The 20192-nt window shown below is 55.2% G+C and overlaps 1 protein-coding gene across 1 annotated transcript in view; it reads right to left on the bottom strand.

The window, feature by feature from the left end:
- Nucleotides 1-20065, bottom strand: part of WNT3A (Wnt family member 3A) — a 46907-nt gene extending 26842 nt beyond the window's left edge. The window contains exons 1-2 of the mRNA XM_029218291.1: nt 19955-20065; nt 1096-1337 (exon numbers count right to left, since the gene is read on the bottom strand). Of these exons, the coding sequence (XP_029074124.1) occupies nt 1096-1337; nt 19955-20025 (313 nt within the window). The 5' untranslated portion in view covers nt 20026-20065. The remainder of the gene's footprint in view (nt 1-1095; nt 1338-19954) is intronic.
- Nucleotides 20066-20192: the final 127 nt, after the last annotated feature.

Genomic DNA, 20192 nt, shown 5'->3' with positions numbered 1-20192 from the left:
GAGCAATTCCACTTCTAGGAGCATACCCAGAAGAACTGAAAACAGGTATTCAAACAGATACTTGTAAAAAGTGCTCATATCAACATTATTCACAATAGCCAAAAAAGGTCGGAAACAACGCAAGTGTCCATCAACAGATGAATGGGTAAACAGAAGGTGATCCATCCATACAATAGAATATAATTCAGCCATAAAAAGGAAAAGTGCTGAAACATGCTACAGGTGGATAAATCTTGAAAACATTTTGCTCAGTGAAAGTAGCCTTTCTCCCTCTTTCTCTCTCTTTTTCTCTCTCCCTCCTTCTCCCCCCACTTGCTGGAGGGCCTGTCCACTATATTTAAGGGAACCCAGGTCACGTGAAGAGGCTGCTTGTGGGTGTTCCTGCTGACCGCAGCATTGGCCACCAGATATGTAAGGGAAATGAGGACCAGCAGAGGTGCAGAGACCAGCCCTGCCTGCTGCATCTGTCTATATCTGCCGATGTTGGGACATATAACACATGATTAATATTGTTTAAACTACTAGGTTTTGTGAAAGTTTGCTCTTCACCGTAAGTTAACCAATACCCAGCACTCCCAATCTTCCTCTTCTTCCCAAAATAAACCCCTGGCTCCATGACCCTGAATAACTTCTGCTGTGTGCCTCTGTGATCTCCAACCCTCTCCCTTTCTGTGTTTTTTGTTTGTTTTTATATTTCCTCTCTAAGACCTGCCTGAAGTCCTGGCTCCTGCAGGAAACCTGCAATGGTTAATCTTGTCCCCGTGGAACTACGTAATTGCTTTTGGGAAAGGGGAAGCAGGAGGAATCTCTGTGTGATCTTACATCCTTCCCAGTGTCAGGAGCACCCTCCAGAGTGGGTGAGCACTGGAAAGGACCCACATGGGAGATGCTTACGGTAATGAGGTCTGTGCGGCCCTGCCCCCTCTGCTGGAAGTGCTGTTCCCACACTGGAGCATAGGTGAGACACGAAGGCAGAGGGGAATGTAGTGGCTTGTGCCCACCCTCACTGAGGGGGAAGCTGGCTTGGACCCTGCTGCACGCACATCCCTGGGCTGCCACCTCTGCCTGAAAAGCCATGACGGGTGCCACGTGTACCTTTGTCCAGCACAGGGCCAAAGATGGCCAGGCTGTTGTTGACAGTGGTGCAATTCCACCGGCGGCCACGGAACTGGTGTTGGCACTCCTGGATGCTGATCTTGATGCCCTCTGCCACACTGGGCATGATCTCCACGTAGTTCCGGCAGAAACGCAGCTGCTTGGGGACCAGGCCTGGGATGCTGGCGCAGAGGATGGGCTGCGTCCCCAGAGATGAGTACTGGGGCCCGACAGCCAGGGACCTGGGGGAGGAGGACAAGGGGGCCTGGTTAGTAAGAGGGGTGCACTGCTGGCCCATGAAACAGGAGCAGGAGCCAGGCTTGCCTTAGTGTGAACCTTCTTTGGAGGATGCACACAGGCCCTTTCCTTCCAAACGCTTGTGCATTCCAGGGCAAGGTGTGCTTCTACCGTGCAGGAAGCCTGTCCCTAACCTGTACCTGAGACTTAGCACAAAACATCATGATGTGCACGTGGATTGACAGAAAGTAAATCAAGGAAGTGGTGGAGGCCTGCCTGCTTCTCTGCGCAACTGCAGGTGTCCCCCGTTCTGTTGGGGTGGAGACAGTAGCACCCTGAAACTGTTCAGGAGCGCAGAGGACAGAACTCGAGGATACAGTGTGTTGCTGGGTCAGCACAGAGAGGAGCGGCTGGGTCTGTGGTAGGAGGGAGGAGGGCCACTTCTGGAGCAGCGGTGAGATGGGGTACAGCAGTGGCTAAATCATATGCGTGAAAATCACCGCTGAACTCATACCGACCATGCCAGCCGGCTTTTGGCTATTTACCCAACAGATATAACAGCATATGTCCACAATAAGATGTGCTCAAGAATATTCACAGGGCTGTGATCATCAGAGAAAAACTTGGAAACCACCCAAGTATGCATCCATAGAAGCGTGGATGAACAGTGTTTACTCTTGCAGTGGAGTTCTCCTTGGAAACAGGGAGGAGTGGACAACTGATGCAAAGGGCAGGGATCTCCCTGGCAGGGTGCTGAAGAGAGGCCTGACCCAGTGTGGGTGACCACGATTCCTCTGATGGAGACCAAGGCCAGGCAACACTGTGGATGGGGACAGAAATCAGGGTAGTTTCCTCATTCATAGGGAGGACTGGCCTGACCTGAAGGCAGCATGAGAGAATGTTTCTCAGTCTGTGCTTTGCAAAATTGTTCCCACTCACCACACATGCCTATGTAATTTAAAGTAAGCAAAATGACAATAAATGAGAGAAAAATTTGGTTTCTCGGTCACACCAGCTACACATGGCCTGTGGCTACCAATTGGATGGTTAGATATTTCAGTCACTGTGGAAAGTTCTACTGGACCATACTGGTCTAGGGTGAAGGAAGTGCCCTGTGTTTGATGGAGGTGTTGGTTACACATGTGTTTATGTGCCAAAACTAACTGAAATGGGGTCATTTTACTATATGTGATTACACCTTGATTTAAGAGGAAGAACCACCAGGTCATTTTTGGGGCAGAGGGGAAAGACCTTCTCCAATCCCATGGTGACATGTTGTTATATCTGCCCATCCCAATGGATGACCCACAGTCCTGTCACCTGTGGATGCATCTGTCTTTGTAGTGGGTTGATGGGCTCTTGCTGGCAGAGCTCTGCTTGATTCCTCTGCGTCTCAGTGCTTCCTTCACCCCGGGTGGGTGTTCCATGTGAATGACTGTGCGGCCACTGCTACTCTTCAGGGCCGGCTGTGGAAGCCTGCCCCCCATCAACCGCTGATATCACAAAGGCTCTTCAGCTCTTGGAAGGGGCTATGAAGACCCTTAGGGTGGTAGGAGAAGACCAAAGCATGGGAGGCCCCACGGATCTAGGAGGGTGACTGGGAGTGGGGTGGTTCCAGGGAAACAGCATTCTGTGCCTTCTTACCTAGTCCCCAGAGATCTGTGGACTCTCTTAGCACAGAGAGGTACAGATGCTACCCACGCTCACCCAGGCCTTTGGCCTCTGCGCTCTCTCCTCCTCAGGGAGCCGGGTCTCCTCCTCCCTGTGGGGTGTCTGGTGTGGTGTGTCCCAGGCCCAGAGTGGCCCCTCTGCCTGACAGGACGCTTCCTGCTTATCTGGTAGCTTTCTCTGGTGGGATCCAGGTGGAAATGTCTGTTTCCCCTTCCTTTGTTTGGTGGGGAAACCAAGGCAATGGCAGCTTTATAAACGTTTCAGCTGCCCCCCCCAGAGGTTCCTCTTGTTTGGCACCTCCTCTCCCCTGGGAGGGCTAAGCACCCCTGAGAAGGTGGGACAAAGGTTTCTGTGTCCCTCAGCAAGCCACACACCTGCATTAAGATGCTGACTTTCAGGAAGTCCTACTCTGAGTCTAACCCAGTTCCATTCAGCTGTGGTGAGAATGGTAGGAAACAGGATCACTGTCTCTCAGAGAAACAAACCCACCCTCTGGAAATACACATCATATCCTAACATGTTTCCCTCTTCGTCTTCAAAATCTTCAGAGGCTGCCTTACCTTAAGGCACAAAACCCATGCCCTTCAGTACCTGGAGATGCCTCATTGGATGACCCGGAGAGAACATTTCCTCACTGCACAGTCCTGTTAGAATCTGGATCTGTCCGGCTCACTCCTCTCACACCCTGTGAGCTCTCTGCTCCTGTCACACCAGCCTCCCCGCACACTTCCTGTCTCCACCCATCTCTCAGCTGACGTGGGGCTTCGTCCCATGCATCTCCATGGCCACACGGAGTCCCTGGTATCCCCCACAGTCCCCCTGCCTTTCTGTGTGAGGGCCACCCTCTACGCCTCGCCTCGGCAGCATTTATGTAGTTCTGTATTCAGTTAGCTGGTTGGGAGAGGGCAACATCTCCTTGAAGTCCTGAACACAGGGTTTCCATGTATGGTATCCTCTCATCCCGTGCCCTCCTGCCCACCATTTCTGGGCAAACATGCAGCCCTCGTCCTCTGCTTGCTCTCCCTTCCTGATCAAGTGCATCTCTCAAGAATTAAAACCTGTCTTTCCCCAGGGACTGTCCATGACACCTTGCAGTCAGGTGTTCAAGTGAAGCTGAGCCTTCTTTTAATGAGTGGCCAGCCCTAGAGTCCCCGTTCCTGGGGAAGGCCCGAAGCCTCCAGACCAGACTCCTGGCCTCCTGGGTCCCTCCCACATCCATGCTCCAATATCCAATCCCCCTCCCTGGGCACACTCCCCATCCTGTCCCTACTCATGACTTGATGAGCCAAAGACCAGCCATGACCTCGTGCCAGATATCACGGACGTCCCCATGCCACTGCCTGAGTCAATATTCCCGAGTGGCATTCAACGGTGGGGCTGGCTCATTCCCTTGCTTGTTCCTTCACTACCTGCAGAGCCCACTGGGTGCTGGGTGCCCAGCCAGGCCTGACCCTCCCCAGCTCTCTCTCACACCCACCCCACAGTCTGGGACCCCAAGGTTTTCAGAAAGGCCAGCCCTCTGCTTTCACCCAGCTGTGAGGTCTTTCCTCTCTAGGAAGTATTTTGTGATCTGAGCCTCGCTCTCCTGAACCCTGTCCTGCACAGATGGCTCTGAGTGGAGACCACAGGGGCTGCTCTGCTGCTTCTCTGGGACCCCTGGGCTGCCCTAGGTGCTTAGCTTCCTGATGGACGGGCTGAATGCATGGATGGGAGGATGGGAGGGAAGCTGGCCCTTGGACTGAGAGGTGGCATGCAGGCCAAGGTCAGCAGTCTGCTCTTGGAGGCACCCAGTGGGCAGGGTGAGGATTTCAGGGTGGAGAAGATGGGCCAGCTCTGCCCACTCCAGGCTGAGGTCAGATGTCCAGGACGGGTTGGTGGTGGGCAGCGGGGGAGGTAGGCCGTGTCTAACTTGCGTGCCCGCAGCCACTCTCAGCCCATGCTTTCGTGGAGAACCTCCCACCTGTAAATCAGAGGGCAAAACTCCCTGGGCCCCAGTCCTCCTCCAGAACATCATCACCTCCACTTCCTACCCAACTTACTCCAGCCAGTTTCTACACCCTTCCACCCACTGAGACATCCCATCCTGGCCCCAGTGACCACTCTGCCTATATCGGCACATGTGGCTGGCCTCCGACTGCCCTTGGCTGAGGTCGGCTATCTGTTTCCACCATGTGGTACCCCTCACGGTGACCCTGAATTTCCCCGCCTCCCACCTTTGCCCAGCATTATCCCCCCACTCCACTCGGCATGAACAGGATGTAACGTGAAACTGGCAGCACAAGAGTTTGGGATGACATCTTCTGTAAAGAGTGGAGAGGCTCATGCGGAAGGGTCACGGGAACTGAGTAGCCTTGTGAAGACAGCAGGTAGAACACAGGGCAGGAGCTGGATTGGGGGAGAATCAGGACTCTGGCTCAGGATCCTTCAGCAGCTTCTATGGCACCTCCCATAGCTCAGAGTCCATCTCTGGCTAGCCTGATTGGTCACTCACCAGGCTCCTTCTGTCTCAGGCCAAGAAAGGGCTGCTGTGGCCAGTCCTGGAGGGCTCGATGGAGTGCCAGGCCAGAGGTGTGACTGTGGGGGCCAGGCTAGTGGTTTTCAATCTTCTCCAGTTCCCTGGAGCACACAGGAGCCCCAGCAGAGGTGCCTCAGAGGCTGGCAGGTGAGGTGGGGCTGGAACCAACTGTCCCAGTTTGCCTGGGACTAGGGGTTTCCATTTGGAAGCAGGGATGAGCTGTCACTCCAGGCGAGGCTGCCCTGACAGGCTGTGGCTCTTCCACTCCGTGAGCCAGGGTACTTCACATCTATCTGTGCCGCATTTTGATGCTCCACATGTGATGTGATTTGTAAACAAATGTTGAACTCTAGTTAACGATGAGCCAGCCAAAGTGTTCAGGGAAAGAGTGGATTGAGGGCACATAAAACACGAGATGAACAGGTGGGTGAATAGAGGGATGCTTAGGTATGGAATACACTGGGTCAGGTAAAATGTGAGTTGTGGGTACATAGATGTTCTCCGTCGACGTCCTGCATCTTTTCTGGATGTTTGAACATTTCCTGATGGAACATTAGGGTAAGGTTTGACCTTCATGGCTCCGGTCATGGAGCCTTTCTGAAGGGGCTAGCTCCTGAGGTTCATGGGGGTTCTCTCCTTCTTCTCTTCTGTTGCTGGCAGCCTGGCTTGAACTGGAGAAGGGACGAAGAGGGTCCGTCAGAAGGCAAATCCACTCAGTTCATTTCTTTTTACTGGCAGAATGTACTCGGAGACTCAGAACAAGTGGAAAAAGAAGGGGTCACTCAATTCAGACAGAAAGAGAAAGAAGACTCAGTCTCTCTCGGTCCTCACCATTCCCAAGGTGCTGGTCCCTCTGCCAGACGCCAGAGGCCAGGACCCATTCTGAGTGGGGGTTGAGTTGCGCATCCCCAGAACCCCACCACCACCCACAGAAAGCATAGAGCCTGCCCCCACCACGGCCCCTCCCCACCTCCCTTCACGCCGCCGCGCCGCAGCTCCAGGGAAAGCAGAGTGGGACTTTCAAGTTCACAGCTTCTCCCCAGGCTCATTCCGAGGTTGGGGTGCTGAGTCGGCTCCCCTACCCCTGTCTCCTCCCAGACCTCCTCCCAGTCAGGCCCCGTATGACCACCTCCGAGAGCATGGCCAGAGTACTGGCAGCCAGCTCCCAGCCCAGATGCCACTCCAGCTGTTCTGGCCTCCACCAAGCCTGACTGGATCCCTCTCCCACCCCCTCTGGACCTGGCGGCCCCTTTAGTTCCTTGAATTATTTCCAGAAAGTTTCCTCTGTTCCAGAGCTGGGCAACCAAGAGGATCTGGGTGATGCAGACCCTGCCCAAGGAGGGCAGAAAGTTGTTGGGGGGGGTCCTGTCAGACACAGGAGGGTCCAGTGTGTGGGAGAAAGTGGGCAGGGAAGGGTCAAGGGGGCCCAACTCAGGTCACTGAATCTTGCTGGGCCTTGAAGGATAAACTGGTTCATAAAAAGTTCATATTAAAGATCCAAACTGTGTTCACTGATCTTATTGTGGTAATCATTTTGCAATATATACATCACTATTCCATGTAAATACATCAAATAATTATGTTGTACGCCTTAACCTTACACAATGTTATATGTCAATTATATCTCCATAAAGCTGGAAAAAAATCCAAACTGGACATATGTTATCTCCTTACCACCCCCAGGATTCCAATTTCTAATCTGAGAAGAAGGTAGTTGCCCCCAGTCAATTAATACTTGGAAAACCAAGATCTGTAACTCCTTCCTCCCATGCCCTTCCAGGAGGAAGTGGAGGGTGCACTGGCCTGGGGCTGGGGGCTGGACAGGATGTTGGGGAGCATCCAGGACTCTGGGCCCCAGACCCCAGGGATAACCACGTACTGTCCTGTCTAAGGGTTCTCGCCAGGGACCAGAGACAGCCTAGTGGGAGAGGAATGCTGTAAACTGGAAAGTGCTGCAACTACAGGGCACCACCATCTTGATGTTCTGCGCCTCCCCAAGTTCTCAGAGCGCATAAAATGCAACGACACCAAATGCGACCTGGGCTCCCGGGTAAGATCCTGGAACAGAGGAAGGGCATCCATGGAGAGACTGCTGAAGCCAGCCTGTGTTTGGCTGTGCACTAGCGTGGTCTCCATTCTGATAATTATGTAAGATGTGACCACGAGGGGAAGTGGGTTTGGCCGGCACAAACTCTCTGCACTACAGTCAAGTCATCATCCCAGACCAAGTGGAGAAGAAAGAAACAGTTACAAGAAAACAAGCAGACTGACATAGGGTTACAACAGGGAACAAGCTTGTGATTCAGGGCTGTGTGTTTCTTTACTGAGCCTACATGATGGGCTGAGAGCTCAATGGCATTTTGTAATCTATGAACAAACTGTCATCTGAGACGAAAGTATCTGTTTTCTTCTGGTGATAGCATCTCAGAAGCCACAAATGCTGCTGCAGTTTGTCACCTCCATTCATAATTGAAGGTGAGTTCAACTGCTGTTAGTGGTGGGTACAAATAAAGATGTCATTTTCTTGTCCCAGGGGCCTGGCGTCCAGAGGGGGACATCTAAGGAGCATTTGGGAGGGGACGTGGTTTGGGGGGATGGGACAGAGGGCGGCTATGCACCCCTGGAAGGAGGTGGCTGCTCTCCTGTTCTCCCACCCACCAAGCCCAGATTCTGATATGGCATCAAGAGTGCCCACCTTCCTGTCCAGAACTCTTAACGTAGACAGATCACACTTGCTATATCTGCAGGACCTGCAGTGGACAGCAGACATAAATCAGGGCCACCAAGCTGAGTTACTCTATCCACATGCATGCTTTCAAAGCAGAGCCTCCAGCTGGTAGCAGAAGTTGGAGACATCAGCAGCGTCTGAAGCTGGTGCTGGCTCTGAGATGAAGGGGCTGTGTTCTAGGACCAGAAAGTGGCCTCGAGGAGCTGAGAACCACCCTTGGCAGGTAGCCGCAAGTACATGGGGACTGCAAGGACCAGAATTTAACAGCTGGGTGAGGTTGGGAGCACATTCTTCCCCAGACTGGTCAACTCTTTGATTTTGGCCGCTAGAGACCCTGAACAGGGAACCCAGACAAGCTGCGCAGACTTCCGACCTGCAGAGCCGTGAACTCTGTGAATGCACAGGTAATATTTGAAGCCATAACTCTGGTTATTTGTCATGCAGTGAAGACTGAATATTCCCCATCTCCCTCCTCTGCTCATGCTGGCTCTTTTCTCTCATCCTCCAAGCTGCTCAGGCCAGAAGGAACTGAACCTCGCAAGGAGGTAGCCCCTCCATGTGTAGCCCAAGGGTCTGCCACCTTCAAGGGCTGGTTACCACAGCCTTCAGACAGCTCTTCCCTCCCTCCCCCTCCTCTGCTTGTGTCCCCAGCACCACCCTTCCTCAGGGACCAGTGCCTCTCTCTTGGAGGCTGGTTACTTCCTCCTTCAAAGCCCCTGGCATCACTTCTGCCACCACCCACCATTAGCCACTGCCTAGCTACTTAACTGGCCTACCTGCTCCATCACCATCACCTGTGTGGTCCTGGCTCTGGCCCTGCCCACTATATGACTCTCTCCAACCTACACAACCTGGTAGGTGGAACCCCGGGTAATCTCTTGGACCAAGAATCTGGGGCTAGGGGAAGACACCTGACCAACGTCAACGAGTTAACATGGCAGGATGGGGTTTTGGCAGGTTGGCTTCCCCAGGCCCCCCCTTTCTAATATGCTATTATGCTCTTAAAATGTATTAAATACCAGTACATACAAGATAACATTTATGAACAATTATCTTGGTCAGTGTGGGCCACCACAGCAAAGAGTACAGATAGGATGGCTGAAACAATACACATTCATTTCTCACGGCCCTGGAGGCTGGAAGTCTGAGATGAGGGTGCAGGCATGGTGGGGTTCTGGCGAAGGGTTCCTGGTTCACAGATGGCCCCCTTCTCGCTGTGTCCTCATAGAGCAGAGAACTCTAGTGTCTTCTCCTCTTCTTTTAAGGACACTATTTCCATCATGGGGGCTCCACCTTCATGACCTCATCTAACCCTAATCCCCTCCCAAAGGCCCCACCTCCTAACACCATCACATTGGGTGTCAGGGATTCAACATATAAATCTGGGGGAACATGAACATGACAGAGAGTAAGATAAACATCATATTAATAAACAAATCCCACACAGACAACACTAAACCCAAAGACACAGAACACTATTGGTCTCCCTGATTCAATATGACCCTGTTTCCAACACAGAACAATCACTGAAGGGCGATGTGTGTGGTGGCTCCAGTCTGTCCCCTGGCTGGTCAACTTTGCCTGTTACTTTGGACCCTTTGCACCTTGGTTTCCCCAGCTATCACGCCAGGTAGCTGGGTGACAGGTGGGTCCTCTTAAGGTGGCCCCTGGGCAGGCAACAGGTGCACCACAGAACCTGTCAGAAATGCAAGTCCCAAGGCGGTGCCCCCCCAGACCTGCTGAATCAGAAACCCGGGGCTAGTGCCCTGTTTTGTTTTTTTGCAGTACGCGGGCCTCTCACTGCTGTGGCCTCTCCCGCTGCGGAGCACAGGCTCCGGACGCGCAGGCTCAGCGGCCACAGCTCACGGGCCCAGCCACTCCGCGGCACGTGGGATCCTCCCGGACTGGGGCACGAACCTGCGTCCCCTGCATCGGCAGGCGGACTCTCAACCGCTGCGCCACCAGGGAAGCCCTAGTGCCCTGTTTTGACAGGCCCTTCAGGGGGTTCTGATGCTTGCTGGTGTTTGAAAACCACCAATTCTGGGATCACTGAAGGTAAGCCCAGCTTTGAGTCCTGGGACTTTGAGTCCAAGGAGCCTCCCAAGGCTTCAAGTCCAAACCCTTTGGTCTGGCAGTCAAGGTTTTCCTTTGGTTTCTGCTTCTGAATCCCAAGGCTTCCAGAAACTTCCAGTGCTGCTCTTTGAGAACACGAGATCTGTTATAGAGGCAGGGGAGAGCGCACTCAGACAGGCTCAGGACGTGAGCCCCCGCCCTCCACAGCCCCATCTGTCTGCATGGGGCTGGCCACTTGCTTCCCTCCAGTCCAGTGTCCCAGAGCCAGCAATAAGCAGGGGCCGGACCCCACATCTCTCTTCCAGAGGTGGTGAAGATCCTAAAAAGAGCAAGGTGGTGACAGACGAAGGAAGCAGCAATAGTGAACATTCCAGAAGTGTTGTGGTGGGAAGGGGGATGTTGAGGCAGGGAATGGACTGCCCGTTTCCAAACCCTGAGGAGGCAAAGTCATGGTCTTCTGTCCAGTGCTGCTAAGAGGGGTTCTCTGGAGGGGTAACAAGCGTGGACCAGGCCTCATTAACCTCCCAGGAACCCACTCTGAGCTCTCACCTGCGTGTCTGGGGCTTCAGGTTAATTTTCCAATCTCCCCCTCAGCCTCTCACATGCTTGACAGGTGTACAAACTGGGGACCAGATGGAGATGGAAGGGGCCTGACTTAGGGCCACTCACAGGAGGGATGGTGGTGTTCAGGTGAGCGCTGGGGGTGAGAACCCCATAATCAGTCACCCCTCCTTTACCCTCGGACCCATGTATTGGGTCACCGTGAGGTCCTGACCTTGCCTTGGGATCACCATGCATCTCCTCCTCCTCACGGCCATCGCCAATGCAGGATGTTCTACCAACAATGACCTCAGGGGTCGCTGGTCCTGCCTTAATGGGCGAAAGCTGTGTCCTGTGGCCTCAGGGAAAGCCAGGCAGGAGGGGGGTGTGCTGCCCTTCCCTTGGGGCGTTGGGCCTGGGGGCCTGGGAACCACAGGGGCATGAAGGCCCTGCCCAGCCTGCGGGCAGAGGCCAAGAGGCCAGCCTGCCCTCACTGCACCCATTTCCTTCACCCTGCACTTGGCCACCACAGTTCACCCTATGAGGAATTTGTTCCATTTCCCTTGTTGCTGCCAACCCTGAAGTGCAGGCTGGCAACCAGGAAACACCCACACCCTCACCTTCAGCCGCCCCCTGGCTGGGAGCTAGAATTTTAAATGCTCAACTGGATGTCACATCGGATGTCCCGAAGGCCCCTAAAAACCAGATTGTCCCAAACTGAATGCACCCTTCCCTGCGCAGATATGGGAGGACCCCCCCCCCACCTCCTCTGAGCCCTGAGCCTTTACCCCAAATTCCAACTCTGGAGAGATCCTCCGTGCAGGGCCATCCATACAGCAGAAAGGGCCAATGGTCAGGCAAGCAGATTACAGCACGCTCACAGCACAGGCCTGAGTAACTGCTAGCACCATCGCTGAGAAGGCCCCACAAATGCAAAATGTTTAATGGGAGATGGTACACCCTAGAAAACAGACCACGATCTTCTCTGCACACTGTTATTATGATCAGGAAAAATGTGTGAATGAAATAAGAACCTAAAGTGAGGAAAATGCCTGTATTAAGTTGGTAAGTTGATGAACTTTTTTTTTTCCAGGTTTTTGTGAATGCTATTGTTGGTTAATTTTTTAGTAATAATTTTTTTCTCGGTGGGGGTACTATTTTCAACCCAAAGCAACCACGTGCGCAGTTTGCAAAGTGGCTCCTAGACTCCGGTTCCAGCCTGTGGCTGGGGCCACGTGAGCCACGGCTGCCTCCTGAAAGTACTAATGGTTTTTCTCCCTCCTCCCTGGTTCGCTCCTGTTGAGGACTGCGCTGTTGCACTGTTGAAAGGCCAGGCGCCTTGCCAGGCAGTCTTACTCAAGATAGAGCAAAGGCGCTGGCTGTGACATGCAGGGGAAGGAGGCCACTCAGGACCCAGCCTGGGCCAGCTTTGCCCCAACCTGAGCTGACGGCCTTCACTCAAGCGGATTTTACCGTAAATGTGCCGTGAAACCAGAGGACAGAAGGCTCTTCTTGTGGACAGAGGCTGGGGGCAAAGGCAGGACCTGGAGCAGGCCCCCTCTCTGCCCGCCCCTGCCTGGCTCCTCTGGGGGTGGATCCTCAACCGGAGAGGCTAAGTGCCCGTGCACCGTTACCTGGCAGATCTTAACGGAGTCATAGGCTCTTAGTTTTCTTGAGTCCTGGTTTGATTTCTTTTTGCAAGACCAGCAAACACAGGGTACCTGTGCACTGTAGGCACAGCTCTGCCCTTGCCTGTGGCTGTGCGCATTTTGGAGGGAGAGCTGGGACTTCACAGCAATTCTCAAAGAGAGAGGGGTTCTGGGGAGAGGACAGCTTGGCTGGGCCTGGAGGGCAGGATGTGGGTCACCAGCTGTATTATTCACTGAATTAACTGTTTTTGCCCTTCCTTCCTGGGCCTCAGTTTCTCCGTCTGTCTAAGGAGGTGCTGGACCACATTCTATCAGAGGCTCCTGGAGGGGAAGTGAGCAATGGGCATGGCAGTTTCATTCACACCTTGGCGGGGCTGGGGCACATTCTGTCCACACGTCATCCGGGGCCACCTCTCCAGGAAGTGCTCTGTGCTCCCAGCCCTGCTAGCCGCCCTCTCTGGACGCTGCTGAAGCTTGCCACTCCTCATGCACAACCTCCCACGTCTGAGCCATGAGGGGCCGCTCCCAGAGAGCAAGGCCACATCTTCTCTTGTCCTTCGAAGGCACAGATCTCTGCTCAGTCCTCATCTGGGGGTCCCTGTTCTGCACTCTGCCTGCAGGACCTCTGCTGAGGAGGACCCTGGCTGGTCTCATGGGTCTTCCCCTTGGTGACACATGAGGATTCTAGAGTGCCTGTCCTATCCCAAATTGCTGTTTTCTAAGGTCAGGGCCTCTCCACAGCTGGACCAGGTTGCTGTCCTGAGACCAGAGGCCTTGAGTGTGGGGCTGGTTGCCCTGTGGGTTGATGGCTACCCAGCTTGATGGGTAGGCTCTGTCCTTTCTGGATGGAGCTGTCCAGGAGGCTTACAGGACCCAGACTCCCCCAAGGGTGCTCACCTGCCCCAGAGCCCTCCAGCTTCTGCCTTCTCTTTCTACCCACTATGGCGTCTCCGAGAAAAGCCCACATGCCTCCATGCTCTCTCTCTCTCCTGCCTGGAAGACCCCTCCCCAGGAGCTGGAACACCTTTGGCGATAGGAGGGCCCATGGGGAGGGGTCCCAGGATCTGGGTCCCTGGTGTTGGGGGCCATCTCTTCCCAGCCCCTGGGCTGCATGGCCCTGCCTGCAGCCCTCCCAGCACCCCCTCCTGCCCCAGCGGGCCGAGCCGGGATTACTGACACATACTTTGCGCAAGTCCCAGCAGGCGGGCAGAGGCTCCCGTGCCCGCGGCCATGCATTTGCCCGCTTCCCTGGGCGGCAGCGGCACGTTTTGTCGGGGATGGAATGTGGAAGCACCAAAGTGTGAGACACCTCCAGGGTGTCACCTGGAGAGGCTGGGAGGGAGACCGAGGCAGAGCTGCTCTGGTGCATGGTGGGGACCCAGCCCCAGAGCCGGGGCTCAGTCAGGGGGATTGTAAAAACAGTCAGCTGTGTCCTCATGTCCCCAAGCACAGGCCACCTGATAATTTCTGTTTTTCACAGGAAAGATTCCATCCATTCATTCCTTCATTCATTTGTTCAACCAAATCTTATCTAGGAGCTACAAGGGGTGAAGGGTCAAGAGGGGAGGAAGGAGAACAAATACCCCATGGGCTTTCACAGCCTGGCGATATAGGTGCCGTCCTTGTGACAATTCTACAAAGGGAAGGACAGGTTCCCCTGGGATCAGGCAGCCTGGCCGGAGTCAGAGCCTTATTCTCCATCTCTTCATGTCACCCCACAGTGTCCAGCCCAGCCAGGTGAGGAGCGAGGAGGCGGGTATAGTCAGATCCAGGGCCAGCTGAGCGAGGCTAGGGGCAAGTGTGATGTGACGCAGGTGCACTAGGTGGGGAGGGCATGCTGCTGGGGGGTGGCGGGTAAAGGCATGCCAGGATGGGTTCATCGCTTGCTGTGTAACTGTGAACCAAACTACCCCAGCTGTGCCTGGTAGAGTCTAGGGGACTTAACCGGGAAGACTATTAGCTGCAGTGCTGACCACAGTGGGGGTGGGGGGAGCATGTGGGCCTTGTAAACCTCGGATTCTCAGCCGCTTACGTGTCCCTGGGAACCCTCCACCCAAAGCAGGCTGCTCCTTCCTCAGCCTCTGTTTCTACCTCTCCAGGGACGGGCAGCTCACCACCACCACTCTCAGACCCAGGAAGCCTTTCCTATACTGAGCCAAAATCTGCCTCTTGGTCACCTGTAGCCTCTGCTCCCAGCCTTTGCTGGAGCCACACAGAAGTCCAGTCCTCCTTCCCCGAGAGCCTCTCACACACTGAACAGCAGTGGGGGTCTTCCCCTGACACTTCTCAACAATGGGTGGCTCAAGTCCTTCAACTACACTTAAAAGGGGCAAATACAAACTCTGGCATTTGGTTCCACAGCGCAAATGGCAAGTGCTGGGTGGCAAAGCCTTGAGGGGATGTGGTCCATATGGATGATCCCAGACTTGGGCATAGCAGGGGTTGCCTACCGTGGGGGGCTTTGGCTTCTCAAACTAGCTAGAGAACTTGGTTTGGGTTTTTTTTTTTTTTAATTTCTAACCCATTCTTATAGATTACATTAAAATGCTGCACAAAATTATACATTTAAAAAACTGCCATGACTGTTCCCAAACACCTATTTTCAACTTCCGTTCTTATTTCTTCATGGACAACCATTCATGGATGGGCTCTGGTCTGTGGACTACATTTTGAGTATAACTGATACTTTCATGGACAGGTGGTACATCCAAGCCCTGCTTTCCCTGTCCTGGGCCACACCTGCAGGATGGTGGCAGAGCCCCTCTGGAACAAGGCAATTCCTATTCCTGCAGGCTGGAGATTTGTAATTGGGACCACCGTGGAAAGTGTGGTTTTACAACCCCCCCAGACTGTATTCCTCCTCAACTGTATTTATTCACCCTCTTCTCTGTCACAAAGAATTCCAGCAGGCTTGTGCAAATAAAACAAAATCATTTTTTTAAAAAATGACAAGAAGCCCAGTAAAATGCAGGGTTAGCCAGCTTGGGAGAAGCTGCTGCACCTGAGCCCCAGACAGAGTCCCAAGTGTTTAGGTGGCCAAGTCAGAGAGAGCTGGATGTGACAGGTGAGTGATGCTTTTGTGCTCTGGAAGGAGCGTGTGCCGTGGTGGGCTGTCAAGGAATCAAGATGATGGGTATTGAACTTGGTGGTACAAAACAAGTTTTCTGACCACATATGTTTTACCTATGGTTGTTTCTAACATTGCTCCTCAAGAAAAGGATGTGCATTGGTGGTTCTGTGGAGGAACATCGTTCCCAGCACCCTGAGATCCTACAACGCTGGGGGTGTGGAACTGGTGTCTGGATTTCTCTAGTTTCATAGGCTAGCCACTACCATCACCAGCCTCAGAGCTGCAGAGAGAGTCAGAGAGAGCTAGAGACAGAGACACAGAGAGACAGAGACAGAGGTAGAGAGGGATAAATACAGACAGAGACAGACAGGGACAGACAGACACACAGAGAGACAGAGAGATAGACAGAGACAGAGAGGTAGAGAGACACAGAGAGAGAGAGAGAAACATAGAGAGAGGGGGACAGGCAAACAGGGCAGAGTGAGAAGGAAGGACTGGAGGGAGGGACAGGGCTGCCCTGGGGAGGGACTCGCAGTGGTGCAGGCTCACAGAGGCAGGGCAGCTCAGGAAGTCTTGCTTGCTTGGGCCCTGCCTGCCTGAGAAGCCTCAGAGCCTTGCTCAGCCCTACCAGGTCCCGTGTCATCTGACACAGGCAACCTCTCACCTTGTGTGGCTGCTCATCCCTCCTCCTCCTCCTCAGCCCCCACCTCACCCACCCTTTGAGGCTGTGGGACCTGGGCAGTGCCTCCAGAGCCCTTGTTCACTCTCCCTGAACTCCATGTGCACCTTCACCCGCAAATAGTGGGTCCCACTGAGGGAAGCCTATGTCCCACCCGGGACTGAGAAGACCCCTGGGCCTGAAGAACCAGTGGGGCTGGCGCCAGGAAAGGCTGTGCAGAGAGGAGGTTCTAGAAGGTGGGGGGCAGGTGACAGCTGAGCTGGCCTTCCTTGGGGTCTGGACACATTCTCAGAGCAGGGTGTCTGTGTGCACATGAGTGTGGGGTGCCGGGGACTAAGGAGGAGGGTGAAGAGGCAGTGAAAGGTGGGAGAACCAGAGAATGCTGCACTGGGAGCATGTCTCAGGCGACTGAGCTGGCCCAGGGGTGGGAGAAGACGGGACGTGAACATGGGAACTTCCCGGGCCAGCTGGGGTGATGTCCACTCCAGGTGCCACTCAGTGCTGGGGAGCCCTAGGTCCATCAGAAACTGGTGAGGAGCTGGGTGGCAGGAAGGGGGTCCCGATAGGGAAAGGGGGACCGGGCTCTCTGGGCAGGTAAAAGCACTGCTGCTGGAGCTCTGGGGGCAGTGAGGGTATGGGGTTAGAGTGGAGGGTGGGAGGGCAGTGAGAACAGAGGCAGAAGATGGCGGGAATGGAGCACTGCAACCTGGTGGGGGAAATGAAGGGGCCTGGCCCCATGGTGAGGGGGCAGGGGAGAAAACAGGCTGACCTCCAGGGCCCTGGCTAGGCCACAGGGGGATCACAAGATGCCATGAGCCCAGACACGGGAAGTAGGAGGCAGGTGCCCAAAGCACATCATGGAGCACAGGTGCACACTGGGTATTGTTCTTCAAGGGTTCCACGTGTTCCCCTTGACCATGATGCCTGTTCTGTGTTCGCTTGGATCCTTCTGATCAATTCTAATTAAACAAGAGTTCAGTCTAGACAAGGGGAGTGAGGGGGAGGGGGCTAGGGCCGTCTGGCCATGCTATGCCTCTGGGGTCAGGTGCCCAGGCCTCTGTCCTGTCACCTCCCAGGTCTCTTCTCTGGATCCCACCCCCCACCCCGTTGTCTGTCACACAAGGAGCACAGACCTCTTGGAGGTCTCCGTAGCTTTCAACATTCTGGTCTTAGGGCTGTCTCTCTGTGCCTCTGTCGGGACCTGCCTTTGGACCTTGAGCATCTAGGGTGAAGGACACTCTTCCGAGACGGTCCCGGGGAGGCAGTTGGCTCTTTAAATTCCCACAGGATGCAGCACCACCTCCTCCTCTCCTTCCACCCTCCCACCAAGACCACACCAACTTCAAAGCCTAATTACTCCCAATTTGGGTTGTTTCCTTGTTTCTCCAGGTGAGGAAGTCCCTGTCACTTTCACTTTCATATGCGAGGAGCTGGGGGTGGGGTGGAGAGAAGTGATGAGAACAGTGGCTTTATTTTGGGGAGGGAAGGTGAAACAGAATACCAATTAGGGAGGCTGAGTGTGAAGGTGAGAAGTTACAAAAAGAGGGTCTCCCTCCGAGGCCTCACTTGGGGAAGGGAGGGAAGTGGCAGAGGGGGTTGGCAAGAGAAAGAAGGAGCCACCTGTGGGAAACTCCATCAGGTAGGGTATGAAGATAGAAAGCCTTCCGCCTGCTATGAAACTCCATTTCTTTCCCTGTGAGCCCTCCTTTTCATTACGCTCATGTCCACTGTGGAGACACCACGTCCTTCCTGTGTCCAGCCTGGGGGCAGAGGGGAGGAGGAGAGGAAACTGCTGGTCCTCAGTAAGCCCTGAGGTTGTGGCCACCGAAGATGCTTCTTCCCAGGAAACAAGAGAATCACTGAATGTGAGAATCCTATGGAGAGCAAAGTGGGGGGTTCCATGGCGCCGTCTTCCCTCTGGGGCCAAAAGGTTGCTCTAGACTCTTGATTGGGTGGGTCACTGACCAGGAGTCGGTGGGGAGGGGACGCCCCTCCCCACGGATCTGGAGAATGCCGGATACACTAAGCATGCCCCAGGATCCTTTCAAATGGAACACATACGGCCCAGGTGGAAAGGATGACATACGTGTGTTGAGCGGAGCAAGGCCAGGGACACTCAGGGCCGAAAGGACAAAGATTCCACCGCGTAGGGTGGCCAGAGGCTGGTGACACGGCCCTTGTTTATGGAAGAAGCGCTGGGGCGAAAGCGCTTCCACTAGCGCCCAGGAATGCGGCGGCGGCGGCGGCGGGTTCTAATTAGAAGCCTGCGCGGGAGCGGGCGGCCGCGGGGCTCTCTCAGACGCGCTCCCTTGGTTCCCCCGGCGTCAGTGTCCCCGCGTCGGGAGGCACGCCCGCTGTATCCTGTGCTCCAGAAGACGACCGGGCGCTGCAGGTGCCGCGGGGGTGCGGGACGCGCGGGGGTCCCCGAAGCATGTCCCCGCCGCCCCGCCACCTCTCCCAGGCCCTCGTACCCGCCGGTGCCTCCTTCTTGCCCCGCCCCGTCCCGCCAGGCTGCGCCTGGACCCGCGCCCCACACCTAGGGTGCCCCCGCTCCTGAACAATCTCGAAGAGAGAAATTATTATCGGATTAGATGTACTTCGGCTCACTCAGTCTCCCCCCGCCCCAACTTCCCCTCGGCGTAATTATTATAATTCCAGGCAAGCCGTCGGAGAGAGTTCCTGGCTCTGTGTGTGTGTGTGTGTGTGTGTGTGTGTGTGTGTGCGCGCGCGCATGTGTGTGTGAAGGCTTGTCTCCGATCTGGGTCTCCTCCAGCGGCGCGCCCAGGCCGCTCGGCTCCCACATTCCCCCCAGTTGTGTTCGTCAAATGTTGGGCATCTCAAAGCGCCCCTCCCCTCTCCACTGGGGAGCCGGGGTGGCCCTTGCCTGTGGGGAGCTCTACCAAATTCGCTTCCCTCCTCCCCTCATGATATGTGCTGCAGACCCTCAGGACCCTTCCCTTGGTTTATCTGCACTTCCATCGCCAGATTTAGGAGGGTCTCACGGGAATGTGTCTTGTCTGTGGTGGAAGACGGAACGCCCCAGCCCTCTCAGATGTGGGTTCGCGGAGCCTCTCACTAAGGAGCCTTCAAACGCGATGCTTTCTCCCTTTTTACCTCTCCAGAAGCCCCTCCTTAGCATCGCGGTCGGGACAGCGGCAGGAAGGCGCAGGAGGGCCGGGTGCTGGCCCCAATGCGCCCGCCACTCCCGGCCGGGTCCCCGCAGTCTTTACGTAACTACGCTGCTCCGAGCTGTTCGGTCTTGTCTCACTGACTTTGTTTTAAGGTGTGTGTGTGTGTGTGTGTGTGTGTGTGTGTGTGTAAGACATGTCCTTAAGGAAAGTCTCAGGCGGATCTCCCTCTCCCAGCTCGCCCTCCTGGCTTCTCTTGGCCTCTGGTGCCCGAGCTTTCATGCCATCGGTGCTGTCCCACTTCCTGCCTCTCCCCAGCTCACTGCTCGCCCCGTCCGACGCCGGGAGCCCCTCTATGCCCGAGGGATCAATGTCCGCGGAAACTCCGCCACCCGCGTCCCAGCCCCGGCCCGAACAGGTCGAAATTGGCCGCCAAGGAAAACAAACCACCCTCGGAACAGGAGGGCTGGGCAGAGCGCGGGCTCTGGGCCACCGCGGGGCCCTGCCCGAGGGGACGGCGGCTGGGGGACGCACAGAGGCCGGGGAGAACGTGAGGAAGGCTCACTCACCACCAGATCGGGTAGTTGCCCAGCGCTTGCTTCAGGCCGTAGAGGAATATGAAATATCCGAGCGGGGCCATCGCCGGGCGGGAGATCTCGGAGGGCCAGGAGTCCGCCCCGAGAGCGCGGGCGCCGGAGCGGGCCGGGCCCTGGGAGCTCGCGGGCGGCGGCGCTGGGCCCTCCTGCGGCCGCGGGGTGCGCGGGGTGCGCGGGTGTGCGCGGGTGTGCGCGGGTGCGCGGGCTCCGA

The sequence above is a fragment of the Monodon monoceros genome, unplaced genomic scaffold, assembly GCF_005190385.1.
Source record: "Monodon monoceros isolate NGI ecotype Baffin Bay Population unplaced genomic scaffold, NGI_Narwhal_1 Super_Scaffold_12, whole genome shotgun sequence".
NCBI classification, from domain to species: domain Eukaryota; kingdom Metazoa; phylum Chordata; class Mammalia; order Artiodactyla; family Monodontidae; genus Monodon; species Monodon monoceros.
Note: the sequence above shows the minus strand (reverse complement) of the source record. Positions and strands in the feature narration are given on the sequence as shown.